Below are 19,434 nucleotides of genomic sequence, written 5' to 3'. Positions count from 1 at the left end.
CGAAAAAGCCATTATCTTGCTAATGGATGCAGAAAATAAAGAAAGCAGAGATGCTCAGACACAGTATAGAGTTATGCGGGTTGATGTTGAGATGCTGAGTGTAATTCCAGGGAAGGAGCTTGGAAGGGCCACTCTGGCTGCTGCTCAGGGTACTAGCTGCTCCTATAGGGATTGGTTACAAAACACTGAACGCTTGTTTTTGATTTTCAGATACTAACCTTTTAGTTAGTGAAAACAGATAGTAATGTGGGTCTTTCAAGAAAGCAAAGCGGCATAAAGCGAACTTTAAAGAAGCAGGGGATGCCTGTACCGTGAAAGAGGTGTTATTATTAGCCCCATTTTGAGGAAACAGAGGGTCTGGTAGCGAGGGCACTTGCTTACAGAAAAGCATGCCGCTGGTGTAGTGCAGGTTAAACAGGTTATCTTTGTAAGCATCTCTCACACTGCCCAGCAGGCCGCAGGTGGATGCTCAGTATGTGGGCACTCCTATCATTTCCCATGAAGGACTGGGTGACCGTGCAGGTCTCTGATGCCCTCTGCGCGCAGGGCCCTACAACCTGCCAGCCACCACATCACATGAGCCATCCTATCTTTAGCCAGGGATATATTTATATCCCGGGGAAGTGTTTTTCCGCTGCTCCGGGGGTGGGGAGCCCCAGAGTCTGTGGCCGCTGAACCCAGGTCCCCCCCAGCGGCGGCTCCCCGCCCTCCGGCTCGCCATGCTTCCAAGCCCGCAGGTCCCGGTGCAGGTGTGGGTGGACGGCCAGCTCTTCCAGGCCGACCGGGCCCTGCTGGTGGAGCACTGCGGCTTCTTCCGCGGCCTCTTCCGCTCGGGCATGCGGGAGGCGCGCGCGGCCGAGGTGCGCCTGGGCGCGCTGAGCCCCGGCGGCTTCCGCACGGCGCTGCGGGTGCTGCGCGGCGAGCGGCCGGCGCTGGAGGCGGCGGACGACCTGCTGCAGGCCGTGGAGTGCGCCGCCTTCCTGCAGGCGCCCGCGCTGGCGCGCTTCCTGGAGCACAGCCTCACGTCCGACAACTGCGCGGCGCTGTGCGACGCGGCGGCCGCCTTCGGCCTGCGGGACGTGTTCCACAGCGCCGCGCTCTTCATCCGCGACGGCGCGCGCGAGCTGGCGGCCGAGCTGGCGCTGCCGGAGGCGCGCGCCTACGTGGCGGCGCTGCGGCCCAGCAGCTACGTGGCCGTGAGCACGCACACGCCGGCGCCGGGCTTCCTGGAGGACGCGTCGCGCACCGTGTGCTACCTGGACGAGGAGGAGAACGCGTGGCGCACGCTGGCCGCGCTGCCGCTGGAGGCCAGCACGCTGCTGGCGGGCGTGGCCACGCTGGGCAACAAGCTCTACATCGTGGGCGGCGTGCGCGGCGCCAGCAAGGAGGTGGTGGAGCTGGGCTTCTGCTACGACCCCGACGACCACGGCGGCACGTGGCGCGCGATCCCCAGCCCGCACCAGCCGCGCTACGACACGGCGCTGGCCGGCTTCGACGGCCGCCTCTACGCCATCGGCGGCGAGTTCCAGAGGACCGCCATGAGCTCCGTGGAGCGCTACGACCCGGCCACGGGCTGCTGGAGCTTCGTGGCGGACCTGCCGCAGCCGGCCGCCGGCGTGCCCTGCGCCCAGGCGCGCGGGCGCCTCTTCGTGTGCCTGTGGCGGCCGGCGGACACCACGGCCGTGGTGGAGTACGCGGGGCGGGCCGACGCCTGGCTGCCGGTGGCCGACCTGCAGCGGCCGCAGAGCTACGGCCACTACATGGTGGCCCACCGCGACAGCCTCTACGTGGTGCGCAACGGGCCGTCAGACGACTTCCTGCACTGCGCCATCGACTGCCTCAACCTGGCCACGGGCCAGTGGACGGCGCTGCCCGGCCAGTTCGTCAACAGCAAGGGGGCGCTCTTCACGGCGGTGGTGCGCGGCGACACTGTCTACACCGTCAACCGCATGTTCACGCTGCTCTACGCCATCGAGGGCAGCACGTGGCGGCTGCTCAGGGAAAAGGCGGGCTTCCCGCGGCCCGGCTCGTTGCAGACCTTTCTCCTGAGGCTGCCTCTCGGTGCTCCGGGGCCTGTGGCCTTGACAACGCCCGAACTGTGACCCCTGGCTTTAGGAGGGGACGACCTCCAGAGTCTTCCCTGGGCTGTGGCTGAGTCTACGAGGCTGGCCTTAGTTGGTCAGGGAACGTCTCTCTCTCTCCGATTGCGAGGTCTAAATCGCATGTCTTTTGGTGGTGTGTACATGTCCAAGAAACTCAGGGAGCAATGCAGGGGTGTGAGCCCTCAAATTATTTGAGCTTTTCTGAGAGCTGGGGGTCAGTGGAAAGGGCAGGGGAGTGGGATTTTTATCACCTAGGCTTGTAGGTGAATGATGGACCAGTAATTGAGCATGGCTAGGAGTGGGTTAAGTAATGTTAAACTGCCAATCACGAGGCAAGAATTAGGCAACTACTATGGGCCCTGCATAGTGCTTGCCCTAATGTAATCTGTAGTTCACAAAGCTTAGAATTTTGTCCAAAACAATTCGTCTTAACAGAACATTGACAGGACAACAAAAGGCTTACACATACTTATGTCTTGGTCCACAAAGGGTTGAAGGCAACGTGCAAAAACAAACTCCTGCCCCCCACCCCTACCCCCAATATATAAAAAACAAAGTACCGAGGAAATCAGGGCAAAGGAAAATAGGGAGAGGAAAAGTACTAACTCCAGGAAGGAGGGTACACTAACTCTATGAGGAAATACTTGGGATAATTAGCTGATGAAAGGGGAGGTTCATATGGTGGAGACAGAGAGCTCAGGAGAGGAGAGGTGGGGAGAAGGCTTAAGCAAATGGGAAGAGTCTGTGAACCCAGGGTTTAAGGCAGAACAGCTACCAATGAAGGCATTCCAGGACGGGGCAAGGCGGGCTGGCTTATAGAGATAATAACTGAACTGAACCTGGAGTGAGACCTATGAGGAAAAAGGGGGTTCTCATACCCCTTACGGGGTGTGGCCCTGCAGGAGAGAACCCAGTTGGAAACCCTTGTCCACTCCCTTTTTACCATCACCACAGGGGCAGTGGATTATTAACTTCCCTGATTACAGGTCACTCAGACAGTTCTGAGGGCCTCATCTTATCCTTCCCCCACATTCTGTAGGTTACTTCTGCCTTCCAGCCTCTGTTCCTGCTGTTCCCTGGGCCTGGAATGCCTTTCCTCTTCTTCTCTTTCTGTTGGCTCTGTGCTCCCTTCTGTGCAGGGTTGGCTGTTGTTGACCTTAGCCGCCTACACTGCTTATTGGACCCCTGACTGACATCATTCTCTGTGTGTGTTTGCATGTGCGTGTGCAGCCACACAAGTATGCAGATAGCAAGGGTAGAGATCCTATTGTGCTGTCAGTTGAGCTGGGCACTTTCCTCCCCACAAAATAATATGATGAGGTTCTGACAGGCTACAGAGACCTCTAGTTAGGGACCTGGTGTTGGTTGAAGACACTTATCCCTCCTTTAGAATACCCCACCCTGGCTCCTAGTCAGATTCGCACTCCAGTCCTCCATCCTTTCCATGCCCCTGTGTGGTCCTGAAAGGTCTCCATCCTCCAGGACCCGAGGCCCATGGGAAATCCTGGCCTCATCACAAGTGGAGAATGCAGCATCAGCACGGCACCTCCTGCACACGGAGTCTAGCATCAGGGCTGCCCTACCTGCCTTTCCCCTGGTTTGTGTCCCAAGCCTGGGAGAATGCAGCCCTCAGAGGCTGGGACCTTCTAGCCCTGGACTAGCCTAATGTGATGAGTCATAACAATGAGTCCTGCCTTCTGCATCCTGTGAATGATGTACCTTCCCGTCCCTCTCCCCACTGCAGCCCTACCTCAGTCTTGGAGTCGGGTGCCTTCTCCCTGTGGCAGATGAGATATGTGAGGCTCAGAGGCTGATTGCCTGGCCCACAGCCACTGGCCCATGCCAAAGTATGGCAGAGTCCTCATTTTGGGGTTTTGTCAAAGCATAACTTTTATCCAAGACTTACTTAACTCTTTTAAGAAGGGAACCAGAGGAATGGTAAACTGGTTTCTCCAAGGAGCATTTGAGATGCAGAGATTTGTATATTTAGTTGGGAAAGACATACTGAAGTAAGTTTGCTGAGGTAAGAAATGAAACTGGTTAATGTCTTACAAGTCAATAAAACCATAAATTGTGTGGTTCTCTACTGGACTAAAATCCTTTGCATCTTCACATACATGCTTATACATATTTATACTTGCAAATGCATAGTAGCATGTAAGTTCTAAGCCAGGACACTGATCAGTAGTAAACTATAAAAGCAAAGTACATTCCCCTAGAGCGGTGGTTGGCAAACTGCGGCTCCCAAGCCACATGCCGCTCTTTGGCCCCTTGAGTGTGGCTCTCCCACAAAATACCACATGCAGGCATGCGTGTACAGTGTGATTGAAACTTCATGGCCCATGCATAGAAGTCTATTTTCAGCTCTCAAAAGAAATATCAATTGTTGTACTGTTGATATTTGGCTCTGCTGACTAATGAGTTTGCCGACCACTGTCCTAGAGACTTGCGTAACTCTTAGCTCTTCAATTCTGCCCAGGATGACATTGAAAGGACACACAGTCCTCCTTTTGCCTACTTAACACAGTGCTCTCTGCTCAGTCCAGGGCTGACGACCCTGAGACTTGCAATCTCAAGATCTGTCAGCTCATTTGCTCTCGATCCACAGAGCCTTGTGTTGGTCAGCTTTTGCAGCTGGCTGCATGGACCAGCCCAGATGGGGCCTGCTGGCTCCTGAGATTTGGTTGTTCCTTGATCCAGAGCAGCCCTTTCTGGGCTGTCTTGTGTGCATAGTAACAATGCAATGTTTACAGCTTTCCCACAGTTGACTTATTTAAGCTTTGTAAGAATTTTTTAGTGATAGACATCTCACCAACACTCCTACTCCCTTCTTAAAGAAGAAGGAAGAAAAATAGCCCAAAACACCCAAAGGTATGAGATTGGAAGAGACACATCTAGGAAGTAGCAGAGCCCAGCTTTGAACCCAGGACCACACGCTTATTTTCTGTTGTTGCCTCCTTGCTTGGCTGACATTCTAAGATGGACGGGGTGTTTCTGCCTGTGTCCTTAACACTCCCCTCCATTACCTTCTCTCAGCACCTCTACTTTGAGTAGTTCATCCATTTTGCTGTACCCAGCCCTTTTCCTCCTCCTCCAAGGGGAACATTAACTGTCCTGGGTTCTTCTGCCTTAGGATCTAGCTGGGAGACAAGAGTGTCAGTGCCTGGTGGAGGCCCTGGGCTGTTTGCACTTTCACAGAGACTCCCTCTCAGGAAGTATGGGGAAGTTTCCATAATGGCTCATCCTCTACTCTGGCCCCAAAGGTCAGACTCCGTGTTCCTCCCACAACCTGACATGCTTGGCAAGGATTGTCCCCGTGCCTAGTTTGCAGGTACGGAAATCCCTCTGCCCCAGCCTGGCGGCCCACTATGGGAAATCTGTCATCCCAGAGATCTGGTACAGTGGTCGGCAAACTCATTAGTTAACAAAGCCAAATGTCAACAGTGCAACAATTGAAATTTCTTTTTAAAAATTTATTATTTTTTAATTTCTTTATTGATTAAGGTATCACATATTTGTCCTCAACCCCCCATTCCAATCCCCCACCCCTTCCCACTCATGCCCCCACCTTCCCTATTGTCCTTGACCACTGGTTAGGCACACAAGTCCTTTGGTTGATCTCTCCCTTTTATCCCCACCCTCCCTTTGGGGTCCAACAGTCTGACCCATGGCTCCTTATCTCTGGGTCTGTTCTTGTTCATCAGCCTATGTTGTTCACCATTTCCCCTAGGTGAGTGAAATCATGTCCTACTGGAAATATACTTACAAGAATCGAAAATGAGACAAGCAATAATGGTTATGCTGAAAGGCATATGAATCAGTCTGTAGTGAGTTTCTTTCTGGGCTAACAGTTCTTTTGAGACCCAATTTCAATGTCAAGCAGTTCCTTATGTGTATATGTCAGCAATGATTGAAATTTCTTTTGAGAGCCAAATTTTTAAAACTTAAACTTCTAATGCCACTTCTTCAAAATAGACTCGCCCAGGCCGTGGTATTTTGTGGAAGAGCCACACACAAGGGGGCAAAGAGCAGCATGTGGCTCGCGAGCCACAATTTGCCGACCACGGTACTAGTATATGTGGCACACCGGTGTGCCATGCAGCAAGGAGTGTTTTTCTGAACCTCCATGACAGCCCTGCAGCCCAACTCCCTGCAGCTCTCTTCCGTTGTTCTCTCTCTCTCTCTCTCTCTCTCTCTCTCTCTCTCTCTCTCTGTCTCTCTCTCCTTGACCCGGAGAGTTAATGTCTGGATGTCCTGCACCCCAAGCTTTCCTCTCGCTGGAAGTTATCCTGTTCTGCTTATGTAGCCTGGTGACAGAGGCAGGAGAAGCCAGACCTTCTCACACTTCACCCAGGGCCTGCTTCCCTGCTGGCCTCCCTTCAGTCTGCTCACATGGCAGCCAGAATGAAATGCCAGCCAGTCCTGTTGCCTCTCTGCTCACATGAGTGAAAAACCAAAGTCCATTTCCTTTCTGACTTCTCTCACCCCTCGCCCCCAGCCTCACTGAACACGGGCACACCTCAGGGCCTTTGCACGGTGTCCCTCTGCCGGGCACACCTCCCTCACTGGCTGCCTGGCTCACCCCCACTTCCTGCAGGTCTTTGCTTAGATGTCACTTTCATTTCCTGACCACCCTCCTTTAAAATCTACCTCTTCTTTCTCTACATTCCATACTCCCCTTTATGGCTTCTCTTTCTTCCATAGCATCTAGCATTGTCTACCATGCTATATATATATTTAAATATATATTTTATTGATTTAAGAGAGGAATGAAGAGGGAGAGAGATATAGAAACATCAATGATAAGAGGGAATCATTGATTAGCTGCCTCCTGCATATCCCCGACTGGGGATCAAGCCTGTAACCGGGGCATGTGCCCTTGATGGGAATCAAACCTGGGACTCTTCAGTCCACAGGCTGGCCCTTTATCTACTGAGCCAAAGCAGCTAGGGCAACCATGCTATATTTTTACTTGTTTAGTGTCTGTTCCTCCTACTAAAACGGAGCCAGGACCCAGAACAGTGACTGGAACATAGTAGGGGCTCAATAAATCTTTAACGAATGAATGGCACTCAATGGATGTCAGAAGAATGAATGAATTGGTCAATCAACCAAAGGAAAAACCCAGAGGCTGGTAGATTTCATTTCTGCAGGGGTAGGGGGCCAGGTAATGAGGGAGACCTTCCTGCGGAGGTGCTGGGCTGTCAGGTCCCCTGTGGGAAGAGTGGGGTCTGGGAGCAGCAGCAGCTGGTAGGCCACTTCTCTGCCGTCTGTGGAGGGGAGGAGGCTGGAGCTGGAAGTGGTAATCACCCTGTGAAGAATTGCTGCTCTTGGCGGTGGAATACACACAGGGCTGGTCTGTTTATTTTCCTTTGGCCCCAAGCAGCTGGGCCTCTTTTTCATCCTAATTACTTTGCGTCAAGTTGCTGTCACTTCCCAGGAGCAGCAGCAAATTAACCGTGCTGGTGGGAGACACAGCTGTGGGCAGACAGGCCACCTCGGAGCAGGCCTGTCACGGGCACAGGATATGGGGTCCCAATGGAGGAGTCTCCTAGGATTCACCCAGCAGTGTCCCTGCAGCCATCCTGATTCTGTCCAGCTGAAGTGGGGAAGCATGGACAGAGGGAGCCCCACTCTGGTGTCTCTCAGCTGCTGACAAAAGAGAAAGGGGGCCTTTTGTGGGGCCACGGGGTCTTGGAACAGGATGTAAGCATCTCATCCAACCCCACTCTTTTTACCGGGAGGAGAAGGAAGCCAAGTGGACAACCCGGGGCCAAACCCACGTCTCTAGAATTCTGTCACTACACCATGCTGCCTCTCTTGTGCTGCCTTCCCCCAAATGACCCATCAGGCCTGCGCCCTGATTCCAGACTTCCATCCTTATTCTTTCCAGGAAGTCTCACTTCTCTTGGTCCCACTCTTTGAGCATTCTGCTTTCATTCAGCAGGTGGGGACAAGTTGATCTCTAATTGTAGTATTTAGGCACCTGGGGCCTTCAAAACACACACACACACACACACACACACACACAGACACACACACACTTTTGACAACTGTAAGGGTGGCCTGATGCCATTAGCCCAATTAACATTTTCATTCTAACAGGGGCCTAACTCCAAGTCGTGATTGGCAGAGGCAATTTCAGGTGCTCTGAGGGACGTAGCATTGGGTTGGGGTCAAAACTAGGGACTGAGAATCTTGCAGGCACCACTCTGCAGAAGCTGGCAGGTAACCAGCTGGTATTTTAGTCAAACCCTGGCTCTGTCAGGTATGAGAGTAAGATGAGAACCTACCTCAGCATATGTTATGCTCATCTTTTGCACTCCTTTCTCCTCCCTTCCTTTTACTCCTTCTCCCCACCCCTTTATTGAGACCCTTCCTGTGACGAGCTGCCTGTGGTTCTGCTGTTGATGTTCTCAGCACTCAGGATGGCAGAACGGGTAAGCGTCGGCTTTGGTGGCAGGCACCTGGCAGCTCCATCACTTGCCAGCTGTGTCACCTCAGGCAAACTGGGTCTCTGTGTAAAATGTTGATGACGATGGGATGTACATCCCCGTGCAGAGCTGCTGTGTGGAGCACCTGTGGCTCTCGGGTGGGGAGGAGAGGCTGGAGCCTGAGGTGTGAAGAGCCTGCAGTGCCAGGCTGAGAACGTGGGCCTTCCTCTGTAGGAAGTGGGGAGCCACAGCAAGTGTCGGAGGTGGTAACTACGGAAGATGGATACCAATTCCAAGCCCTGCCCTGTGCTGCCCGGCTCCTGTCTGCCCCTCCAGGTTCACTCTCCCCTTCTCATGCTCCACACCCAGGAGGCTGTCCTTTTGGGTTATATCGATGGGTTTTTCTCCCGATTCTGGCTCCAAATGGGGGGCTCTAGCAGAAGGTGGGGGTGGGGAGGAGTGGGAAGTCAAGGGACTTTGTTCCTGGATCCCTCTCCGCAGGGCTGCCTCGCACCCATCTTCTTCCTCCACTCACCAGGTCACAGCTCCTGCCGGGTGGCCCCATCTGCACGGCCGCTCAGTCCCAGGTGCAGGAGAGGTGAGGACTCTCTGTCCTGTCACTAGCCTTCCACTCTCCCTACAGCGGCCTTCCACTCTTTGTAGATGGCTCCTTTCCTCAAGTCTCCCAATTTGAGATGCTCTCTTCTTCCTGCCAAAATACATGCCTGTCCCCTCTGGCCCTGGTCTCTCTGGGCATGTGTCACTGAGCGGTTAGTGTGGGCACAGAGAGAATACAGCAACTTGTCCATTTCAGGGCCGTGGCCTGATTGTACAGTGATGGGAACCGGAGGAATGTCTTACCAGAAGGGGTGGTGCCTCGGTGACCGGAAGCTGGGGACTTGCCTCCCAAGCCACTTGAGTTTGAGGGGAACAAAGTGACCTTTAGAAGCTCTCGGAGGAGTGGCTGGGAATGGGAACGGAACCAGATGCATGTGCTCCAGGGTGCACAGCTTCTGCCCCCCTCCCAAGTGGGGGACGAGGCAGGTCTGCAGGCCCCACCTCTCGGGAGGGCCTGGTTCTCTGGCCAGACCTGGCCTTTACCAGGTTTAATCAGACATCCTGCTGGGTACTCAGGAGGAGCCCTAGATACCCTCACTCCAGGCCCAGTCCTGCCACCCATTTGCTGGGTTACTTGGGGCTAGCTGCCCTACCTCTCTGTGCCCAACGTTGCACCTTTCATTGAAGACATAGCCCCATCTGATGCACACACTTGCTGTGTGGCCAGGTGAGGGGACTGTGCAGGCCCGTGGTGAGGGGAGCTCAGGTGCTCCAGCTTCTAGCTCAGATGTTCTGGATTCCAAACCAGCTCTAGCACTCCTAATCATGTGACCGTTCGTCACTCCTAACGTCAGGTGGCATCTGTCAATAGGGCTGTCGAAGTGAGAGAGAGAGGGCACAGAAAGAGCTTAGGACGGTGCCCAGCCCACAGCAAGTATCAATAAACCAGAAAGCTCTCTATTCTCAGGGGAGGACAGTGGCTAAACTTGGCAGCAGCAATTGTTCTGGCTTCAGATGGAGAAGGCAATTAATGACTACATGATTGGGAGCCCCAAAGAGAGCCTTTGGCCTTAGAATCACCTCCTCCTGCCTGGCTGGTGTGGCTCAGTGGTTGAGAATCAACCTATGAACCAAGAGGTCACTGTTTGATTCCTGGTCAGAACACATGCCCAGTTGTGGGCTTGTTCCCTAGTAGGAGGTATGCAGGAGGCAGCCAATCAGTGATTCTCTTTCATCATTGATGTTTTGATCTCTCTCTCCCTCTCCCTTCCTCTCCCACTATTCCTCCGGGAAGGCATCATCTCCAGAATTGAATTTCTTGACCCCGCACTGTCTTAGGGCTGTAGGGCAGGTAAGGTTCAGGGGTAGGCATGTGAGTCCTTTCACCAGATTCTCAGAAGGCCTAGCCCCTGTAAACGAAGGCCCTGCACCCCCAGGGAGCTCAAAATGCTTCTCTTAGCAGCAGAAACAGTGACCTACCCTGAACCCTGAAAATAGCTCTGGATTGCTATTAAACCATCCCCTCGGCCACAGTCCCCCATGGCCTGGGGCTGGGGTGGACAGAGCAAAGCTCCTCATTACAGAGACAGGGGTAGCGGCTTTCTTGACCTGCAGCACCAGCCTCTTCTCAGCGCTCGGCCCGGCCCACCACAGAGCGGCCATTGCTGCTGGCCCCATCAGGGACGGTGACCCACGCTTGTCTCTGCCCAGCCCTGTTGCCATCGAAGGGGCCACATCTCCCCAAAGGAGCACCTCACACCTCACGCCTCACACCTCACACCTCACAAAGGGACTGAGAGCCTGTCCCTTCCCAGGGCCCTGGGGAGCCGTGCGCAGAGGAACACCAGGGCCTTCCCTGCAGCGGCCAGGACCTCTGTTCACCCAGCCCCAGCCCTGTGGTCCCTCCAGGCTCTGAGGGGCTGGGCTGCTTTTGTCCCCCGAAATCACCCCACGGATAGTGTCACCCAAGTACCCTGAGCTCCCTAACACTTCCGGGTGAATCCTTCACTTGGCAATTCAGTGAAACTTCTTTGGAAGCCTTTCAGCCTGGCCGCTCCTCGGAGCGCTTACTTTCCTGGGCTGCCTCTCCTCCCTCCCTCCCTCCCTTCCCGTTGTTCCTCTTCATCCAGCAAACACTCTGAGCACCTCCTCTAACCACAAGCTGGGGAAGGGGGTGCAGAGAGACAAACCAGGTGCAGGCCCTGCCCCCCAGGGCTTCACCATGGAATGAAGGAGGCGGCCCCTTGGCAATTATGGGACCACATGACGATTTCCTGATGAGATAACACCCCTCGGTGAGAACCAGGACTTCCCAGCCTCCTGACAGTCAACCTGCCTCCTCCTGCTCTGCCATCTTAGACCTTCCTCTCGTTTCCAGGGTGACAGGACCCACCCTTCTCCCCTTTTGGGGGCTGCCTTACCCGTGTTCTCTCATTGCACCCAGCAGGGGGCTGTGGTCGTCAGCAAAGTTAAGAGAACAGGGTTCTCCGGGAAGGCCTTAGGTAGCTGCAGGCGCCCCGGGGAAGAGAGCACACCTGGCCCGGAAAGGCCAGGAGCCCAGCAGCTGGGGGTCTGCAGCAGCAGGAACTGCACACAGGCCCCGTGAGGCCGCAGCCAGCGTGAGTGCATCAGGAGCCCAGGGCTGCGTGCCTGGCCCTGCGGGGGTGACTGTGTCCACCCCTGGCCAGGGGGAGACAGGGCACTCTGACTGACAGCACACTGAGATGGCCCCCCATGGCAAGGCAGGTAATTCCTCCACACTCACCAGGTGCTACTTAAGAATGAGGAGAAATAGCTGGGACTGGTTTGGCTCAGTGGCTAGAGCGTCGGCCTGCGGACTGAGAGGTCCCGGGTTCGATTCCGGTCAAGGGCAAGTACCTTGGTTGCGGGCCCATCCCCAGTGGTGGGTGTGCAAGAGGCAGCTGATCAATGACTCTCTCTCATCGGTGTTTCTGACTCTCTTCCTCTCTGTAAAAAATCAATAAAATATATTAAAAAAAAAAAAAAAAAAAAAAGAATGAGGAGAAATAGCCCCTAAGTGGTGGCAAGAAAATAGCAGCGACCACCACGGTCTCCCTTCTGTTGCCTCTGTGTTCAGCCTGGTGCTCCCTGGCTACAAGTGTCAAGTTCAAACGCCTCAAGGTCCGGACTCCTCCTCCCTCCCAGGCACACCGAGGAGCTCCCATCCCGCCTCTCGTCCCAGGTCGTCTTGTGCCTGAGTGACTGGTGGGATGTCCTTCCTCTACTTCCCCATGCAGAGAACTCCTGCGCACCCTGCAAGGCCCAGCTCAGGGTGGCCCCTCCTAGAAGATCGCTCAGCCTGGAGGCCTGAGTGTGGAGCCTCACGTCTGCCTGGAGGCCTCCTTCGCTGCGCCAGAATTTATGGCGCATGCATTGTCCACCCCATGGCAGAGTCCCTCAGGGCCGCCCCGCTCCCAGCCCCTCCTGTGCCCAGCACGGGGCTGGCTGAGGTGCATGGAGTTGTGCGGCTGCTGAGGGAATTTTCAGAATCTGTGACTCAGCTATACCTTGGGACCCTGGGTCCCCAGCCTCTGGCTCCCGTCCTTCCCTCTTAAGCTGGCACCCTGCTAATGTCTCTGCTAAGCCTGTAAACATCTTCCCAATGACAAAAAAATAAAATCATAGGTTAAAAATCTTGAGCAATAAAACAGCAGATGACGTTGTGTGGGCAACGTCCCAGAGGACATGGAACACGCGTCCCCTGAGTGAGTGGCCTTATAAGGACAGGTTCAGGAGGAGAGTGGGCAGGAGGCAGGCCACCCGCCAGGAGGGGAATGTGGGGAGGGGACGGGTGCCCCATCGCTGGCTGGCCCGGGAGCGGAGCCAGCAGGGGTGCCGGAGAGGACACAGTTCCACAGGGAAGCCAGCAAAGCGCCACCTCCACAGGCCCCTTTGGGCCGAAGCCTCTGTCCTCCTTCACGGCCATGGTCACCCCCACAGGCTGACCTGCTCCCGGCCATCGTCACCCGCACAGGCTGACCTGCTCCCGGCCGGCTGCTGCCCACCCACTGCCCAGCCTCGCACTGGGAACCTCCACCCCAGGTCAGGCCGCTTCTCATTCCTCTTCCCGCCTTGCCCACTCCTGCCCAACTGGAAGGCAATAGAGGCCTGCTGGGTGGAAGGATGAGTAGTGGATGGTAGTTTCGGCTCATCAGCTGGGCTGATGGAACATAGGCCCAGCATCTTCACGGAGGGACCAGTGCCAGCCCGAGGGCACGGGAGCAACTCAGTAAAGGGTTTGGTGCCGAAACCGGTGTGGCTCAGTGGTAGAGCCTCGGTCTGCGGACTGAAGGGTCCCAGGTTCGATTCCGGTCAAGGGCATGTACCTTGGTTGCGGGCACATCCCCAGTTGGGGGTGTGCAGGAGGCAGTTGATCAATGTCTCTAACTCTCTATCTCTCTCCCTTCCTTTCTGTAAAAAATCAAATATATATATATATATATATATATATATATATATATATATATATAATTATATATATAAATATATAAATATATAAATATAAATAAATAAATAAATAAATATATAATTATATTTTTAAAAAAATAAAGGATTTGGTGGTTGAAGGGGCCATGACTTTGAGTAGAGCCGTGATCACTTCTTGCCCCACTCAGCGTCGCACTTGTCCCCAATGTGAAGGCACGAACGCTCCCAAACTCCTGCAGAGAATGTCTGTCCCCTGAGGACAGTGTGCAGGACGGGGAGGGCAGGAGAGAGAAAAAGAAAGCGAGTTAGCTAGTTTCTGGGAGTCCTGGTTGTCAGAGTGTTTCTCTGACTCTGAGGAACAAAGCCCTGGCCCTTAGGAGGTGAGGGTGAGGGGAGGCGAACACCGGGGTCCCTGTGCGGAGGGAAGGGCTCTGGAAGCCTTCCCTGCCCCTCATTGGAGAAGGCCTTCAGAGCTCCCCAAACATCTCCTGGCCGCGAGTCTTACCAAGAGAGCATGGGTGGTCAGAGGAGAGGAGAGCAGGAGGGGGAGGGCCACGCCATCCCTTCGCCAGCTTCTCCTGTGCCTAAAACCCACCACCTAAAGCCCTGCGATTCCTGAGTGAAGCCTCTCCCTAAATCCTCTCATAAGACAAACAGTGCTCCCTGCAGGGGCCCACAAAAGAATGCTCTCATCGCCAGAAAAGACAGGACAGGGCGGGTAGAGGGGAGACTGGGGAGAAGGACTGGGAAGAAGGGGAGAAGGAAGGGGCCTGAGAGGGGGAAGGGTCTGGGAAGAGGAAGCTGATCTGAGGGCACCCCCCCCCCCTCCCAGAGAGGAAGGGTCAGGGCTGAGGGAGGCTCTGGCAGCCGGGCAGCTGGCCCCTCTCTGGTGCCGGGAGAGTGTTGTCAGCTACAGGAGCCGGACTCAAGTTGAAGCAAGAGCCCCGGAGGCTCCCAGCAGAGGAGAGACAGGATCGGAGCCAGCTGTGTCAGCTTGAGCCCAGGGAGCGTCCAGCCTTGCCAGAGACCCTGACCCCCGGGGTAAGGCCTACGCCACAGTCATTCTGCTCCAAAATAGGAATGTCCCTGTACAACAACATCCTCTAGATGACTGCCTGAAATTCCACCGTTAGTCACATATTATTTTGGGTTAAGCATTGCCCCTCTGTGGTAGGCTGAAGAATGGTCCCCCAAAGATGTTCATGTCCTAATCCCTGGAATTATGTTACCTTACATGGTAAAAGGGAGTTTGCAGATATGATTAGAGATTTTGGGATGGGAGATTATACTAGATTATCAAGGTGGGCCCATCTTAATTACAAAGGTCCTTATAACAAGGAGGCATAAGGACCAATTAATAGAAGGCGATGTGCACATTTCCCTGGGAAAGGAACACACAGAAAATGAGATTTCAGCCTGAAATAGTTTATGCGTTTATAATATCAGCCCAGGTCTGACTTCAGAGTCTATGCATTTAATTCACAATATTCTACTTCCTAAAAATATTTCCTAATCAGTCAGGAGATTTTCTTCAACTTGCTGGCACTAGGCCTCTGAGGGATAGAGGAGAGGAGACAGAGCATAAGGGGACAGAAATGAGACCAAGAATCAAGGTATGACTTGCTTCATTCTGCATCCTTGGGCCAGGCCTTGGTTCAGCACCTGGAACCTAGACTCTACCATACTCCTGGCCTCCTCTCCAAGGGATATATGGAGAGATGATAGATAGATAGATAGATAGATAGATAGATATAAATAGTTTTGTTAATTCTCACTGGAGTATATTTTTCCATTGATTTTTATAGATAGTAGAAAGAGTAGAAGGGAGGGAGAGGAAGAGGGAGGAAGAGGAGCAGAGAGAGAAACAGAGAGGGAAACAATGATGTGAGGTATCTTGATTAGTTGCCTCCTGCACTAGCCCAGATGGAACCTGCAACCCATGTTTGTGCCCTTGACTGGAATCAAACTTTCGACCCTTCGGTGCATGAGCCAACATTCTAACCACTGAACAACACCAGCCAGGGCACCAAGGGTTGCCTTGTCTAGATCCTGCCTTCAGGGAGCGGAGTGTGTCTTTAGCTGCTATTTCAAGGAGCCACCAATGCAGTCACCTGACCCTTAGGATTAGCTGTGGAGATTGTTCTTCACCAAGGTGGTACTCCCAGAATCCTCTGCACCTTCTTAAACCCTCTGACCAGAGGTGGGGAGAGGTTCTGCCAGGATTTCTCAGTCTGATTGTAAATGCTGATGTGTTCATCATAACAATGAAGAGGAGCACGATCAGAGTAAAAGTAGTACTGATTCTAGAACAAGGCAGGGTATAAATATGGATAAGCTACTCAAAACCATGCCACAGGCCTCCTGTGCACTCTCCTGATGAATCATCCCAGTTGGGAAGTTTCAATTGCCATAAGGTATGGGTAAGGAACTAAGGCACAGAAAGGTTATGTGACCTTCTAAAGGTCACACAGCTAGTTGGTAATGGGACTGTGGTTTCAGCCAGTCTACTTCAGAGTCCATGCATTTAACTCACACTATTCTACCTCCTAAAAACAGTTCAAACTAACGATGATATCTTGATGTCTCATTTTTTAATCAAATAATAGCTTTCTATGGGTAGGGAAGTTTGGGGCAGGTAGAGATGGATGGGAGGACTGTCGTTGGGGAAGGACATGTCACATGTGTGAGGGGCCTGCCAACTGGTCACTATGAATCATGGGGACTTAATAAAGTGGCAGACTGAGGCCAGGTTACCTTAATAAAAACATAAATAGCTTTGGATTTAACATTTGGATTTAGAAATTTAACTTGAATTTTATTTTATTTTCCAAATGCAGTTTTATTTTTTATCAACTTTAGGACATTTGGCTGATTTTCTCAAAATAGTTTTACATTGCTACAAGTTATTTAATTCAAGAGTAGAAGGGAGGGAGGGAAGGAGAGAGGAAGAGGAGCAGAGATATTTTAAGGCCCCAAATATCTTTAATGTGGTTTGAGTTGGCAGGCCGGAGGCTCCGTGGAAAGCACCGGGGCTGATGGGCCCGGGAGACCTGGGCTGTGGTTCCAAACTTGCCGGTGAGACCTGTGTGGGCCTGCAGGCGTCCTCGCTCCCGGCTCAGACAAGGTGTCTGGGCTGGAGCCATGAGAATTGTGGGAGATTTCGCTTGTTGTTTTACAGCCTCAGCTCTAGGTCCAGCTGTGCTGCCTGGTGGATGAGTGAGAACTTTGTATTCTGTGGGACTTGCTGCAGGCCTTTGCACAGGACCAGCTGGGAAGGGCGGGAGCACCCGTGTTTTGGCTTCTGACCTCTGCTTGCCCTAATCACAGGCAGCCCAGACACTGGTCCCCTCAAGCCCCAGGGGTAGGTAGGCCTGTGGTGATTGAAGACAACCCTGCTCCCAACTGGAACATCCCCCACATGGAGGACAGACCTACAAAGCATTACAAACTGTCAGAGCAGATCAGCTGACCCTGAGGGACATGCTAGCCCTGGGCCCAGTACAGTGAATAAGAATGCCCAGAGATATTGGCATAAATGCATAAATATAGACACATAGATCAATGGAACATAATCGAAAGCCCAGACATACACTGAGTGGTCAGATTATTATGATCTCTGAACACATAATAATCTGGCCACTCAGTGTATATCCTATATAATAAAAGGCTAATATGCAAATTTCCCCCTTGACCCCACCCATACACAAATTCATGCACCATGCTTCAGTATATATACACTGAGTGGCCAGATTATTATGTGTTCAGAGATCATAATAATCTGACCACCCAGTGTATATGGTTAATTAATTTATGACAAAAGAGCCAAGAATATATGATGGCAAAAGGGCAGACTCTTAAAAAATGATGTTGGGAAAACTGGACAGCCACATGCAAAAGAATGAAATTCTACCATCATCTTACACCATACACAAAAGTCAATTCAAAATGGACTAAAGGCTTACATGTAAGGCCCCAAACCATAAAGTTTCTAGAAAAAGACATAGGTAGTAAGTTCCTTGACATCTGGTCTTGGCAATATTTTGGATATGACACCAAAAGCAAAAGCAGCAAACAAGCAAATAAAAGCCACACACATACACAAAAAGAACAAATGGGACTACATCAAACTATAAAATTTCTACACAGCAAAGGAGACCATTAATAAAATCAAAAGGCAATGAGAGACAATATTTTCAAATCATATAGTTGATAAGAGATTAAAATCCAAATTATATAAAGAACTCAAACAACTCAATAGCAACAAACAAACAAACAAAACAAAACCAACCACAATCTGATTAAAAAATAGGCAGATCTAAAAAAAAAAAAAAAAAAAAAAAAAAGTCAGATCTAGCCTTAGCTGGTTTGACTCAGTGGATAGAGCGTCAGCCTACCTACTGAAGGGTCCTGGGTTCTATTCCGGTCAAGGGCACGTACCTAGGTTGCAGGCTCAATCCCTGGCCTTGGTCAGGTGGAGTGTGGGAGGCAACCAGTTGATGTCTCTCTCATACATTGATGTTTCTCTCTCTCTATTTCTCCCTTCCCTTCCACTCTCTCTAAAAATCAATGGAAAAATATTTTCTGGTGAAGATTAACAACAACAAAAAATAGGTAGATCTATATAGACATTTTCCCAAAGAAGGTACATGAAAAGATGCTCAACAGCACTAATCATTAGGGAAATGCAATTCAAAACCACAATGATATATCACCTCATACCTGTTAGAATGGCTATTATCAACAAGATAAGAAATAAGAGTTGCAAGGCTGTAGAGAAAAATGAACCCTTGTGTACTGCTGATGGGAGTGTACATTGGTGAAGCCACTATGGAAAACAGTATGCAGGTTCCTCAAAAAATTAAAAATAGAATTACCATATGATCCAGGAATCTTAATTCTGGGTATTTGTCCAAAGAAATGAAAACACTAACTCAGAAATATATGTACACCCCCATAGTCATTGCAACATTATTTACAATATCTAAGATATGGAAATAATCTTCATGTCTATCAACAGATCAATGGATAAAGAAATTGGGTATGCCCCGCCAGTGTGGCTTAGTGGTTGAAAGTCAACCCATGAACCCGGGAGGTCATGGTTTGATCCCCAGCCAGGGCATATGCAACCCCAGCCAGGGTTGCAGGCTCCATCCCCAGTGTGGGTTGTTCAGGAGGTAGCTGACCAATGATTCTCTCTCATCATTGATGTTTCTCTCTTTCCCTCTCCCTTCCTCTCTCTGAAATCAATAAAAACATGTTTTTAAAAATTTATAATTCTGTGTGTATACAGAATTATATACACACAGAATTAGTATATAATTCTGTGTGTATATATATACTAGAAGCCCAGTGCACAAATTTGTGCAAAAGGGGGTTCTAGCTGGCCCACCCTGATCGAGCTGGTCCAGCAGAGGGGGGGGGGGGCAATGGGTAGTTGGTGGGCAAGCCCCGCCCCCTATTTGGGTTGAGGCAGGCTGGTCAGGGGCAGGGTCAGCTGGGGGAGCCATGGTGATTGCCAACCCGCCCCATCCCATAGTCAAACTCCTGATTGAGGGGACAACTGCATATTAGCCTTTTGTTATATAAGATATATAATGGGATATGTACTAGCCTTTTATTATATAGGCTATATAATGGAATATTATATACAATATATAATATAATGTTATCCTATATAATAAAAGCCTAATATGCAAATTGTCCCCTCGACCAGGAGTTTGACTGGGAGTTGGACCAGGGGGGAGGGCCGTCAGCCAACCTCCCAGGTCTCCTCCCCTGGCCAGCCTGCCCTGATTGGCTCCAATTGGGCAGGGCAACTGGACCCCGTCCATGCACGAATTCATGCACCGGGCCTCTAGTGCAGCTATAAAAAAGAATAAAATCTTGCCATTTGT

General features: G+C 51.8%; 1 protein-coding gene across 1 annotated transcript; it reads left to right on the top strand.

Moving 5' to 3' along the window:
• The first annotated feature begins 258 nt into the window (after positions 1–258).
• Positions 259–4,186, top strand: KBTBD13 (kelch repeat and BTB domain containing 13). The gene is made up of 2 exons (XM_084860877.1): positions 259–2,783; positions 2,842–4,186. Exon 1 carries the CDS (start codon positions 720–722, stop codon positions 2,100–2,102), a length of 1,383 nt encoding a protein of 460 aa, XP_084717003.1. The 5' UTR covers positions 259–719; the 3' UTR covers positions 2,103–2,783; positions 2,842–4,186.
• Positions 4,187–19,434: the final 15,248 nt, after the last annotated feature.

The sequence above is a fragment of the Pipistrellus hanaki genome (assembly GCF_964339955.1).
Source record: "Pipistrellus hanaki genome assembly, chromosome: 1".
Lineage (NCBI taxonomy): Eukaryota > Metazoa > Chordata > Mammalia > Chiroptera > Vespertilionidae > Pipistrellus > Pipistrellus hanaki.
Note: the sequence above shows the minus strand (reverse complement) of the source record. Positions and strands in the feature narration are given on the sequence as shown.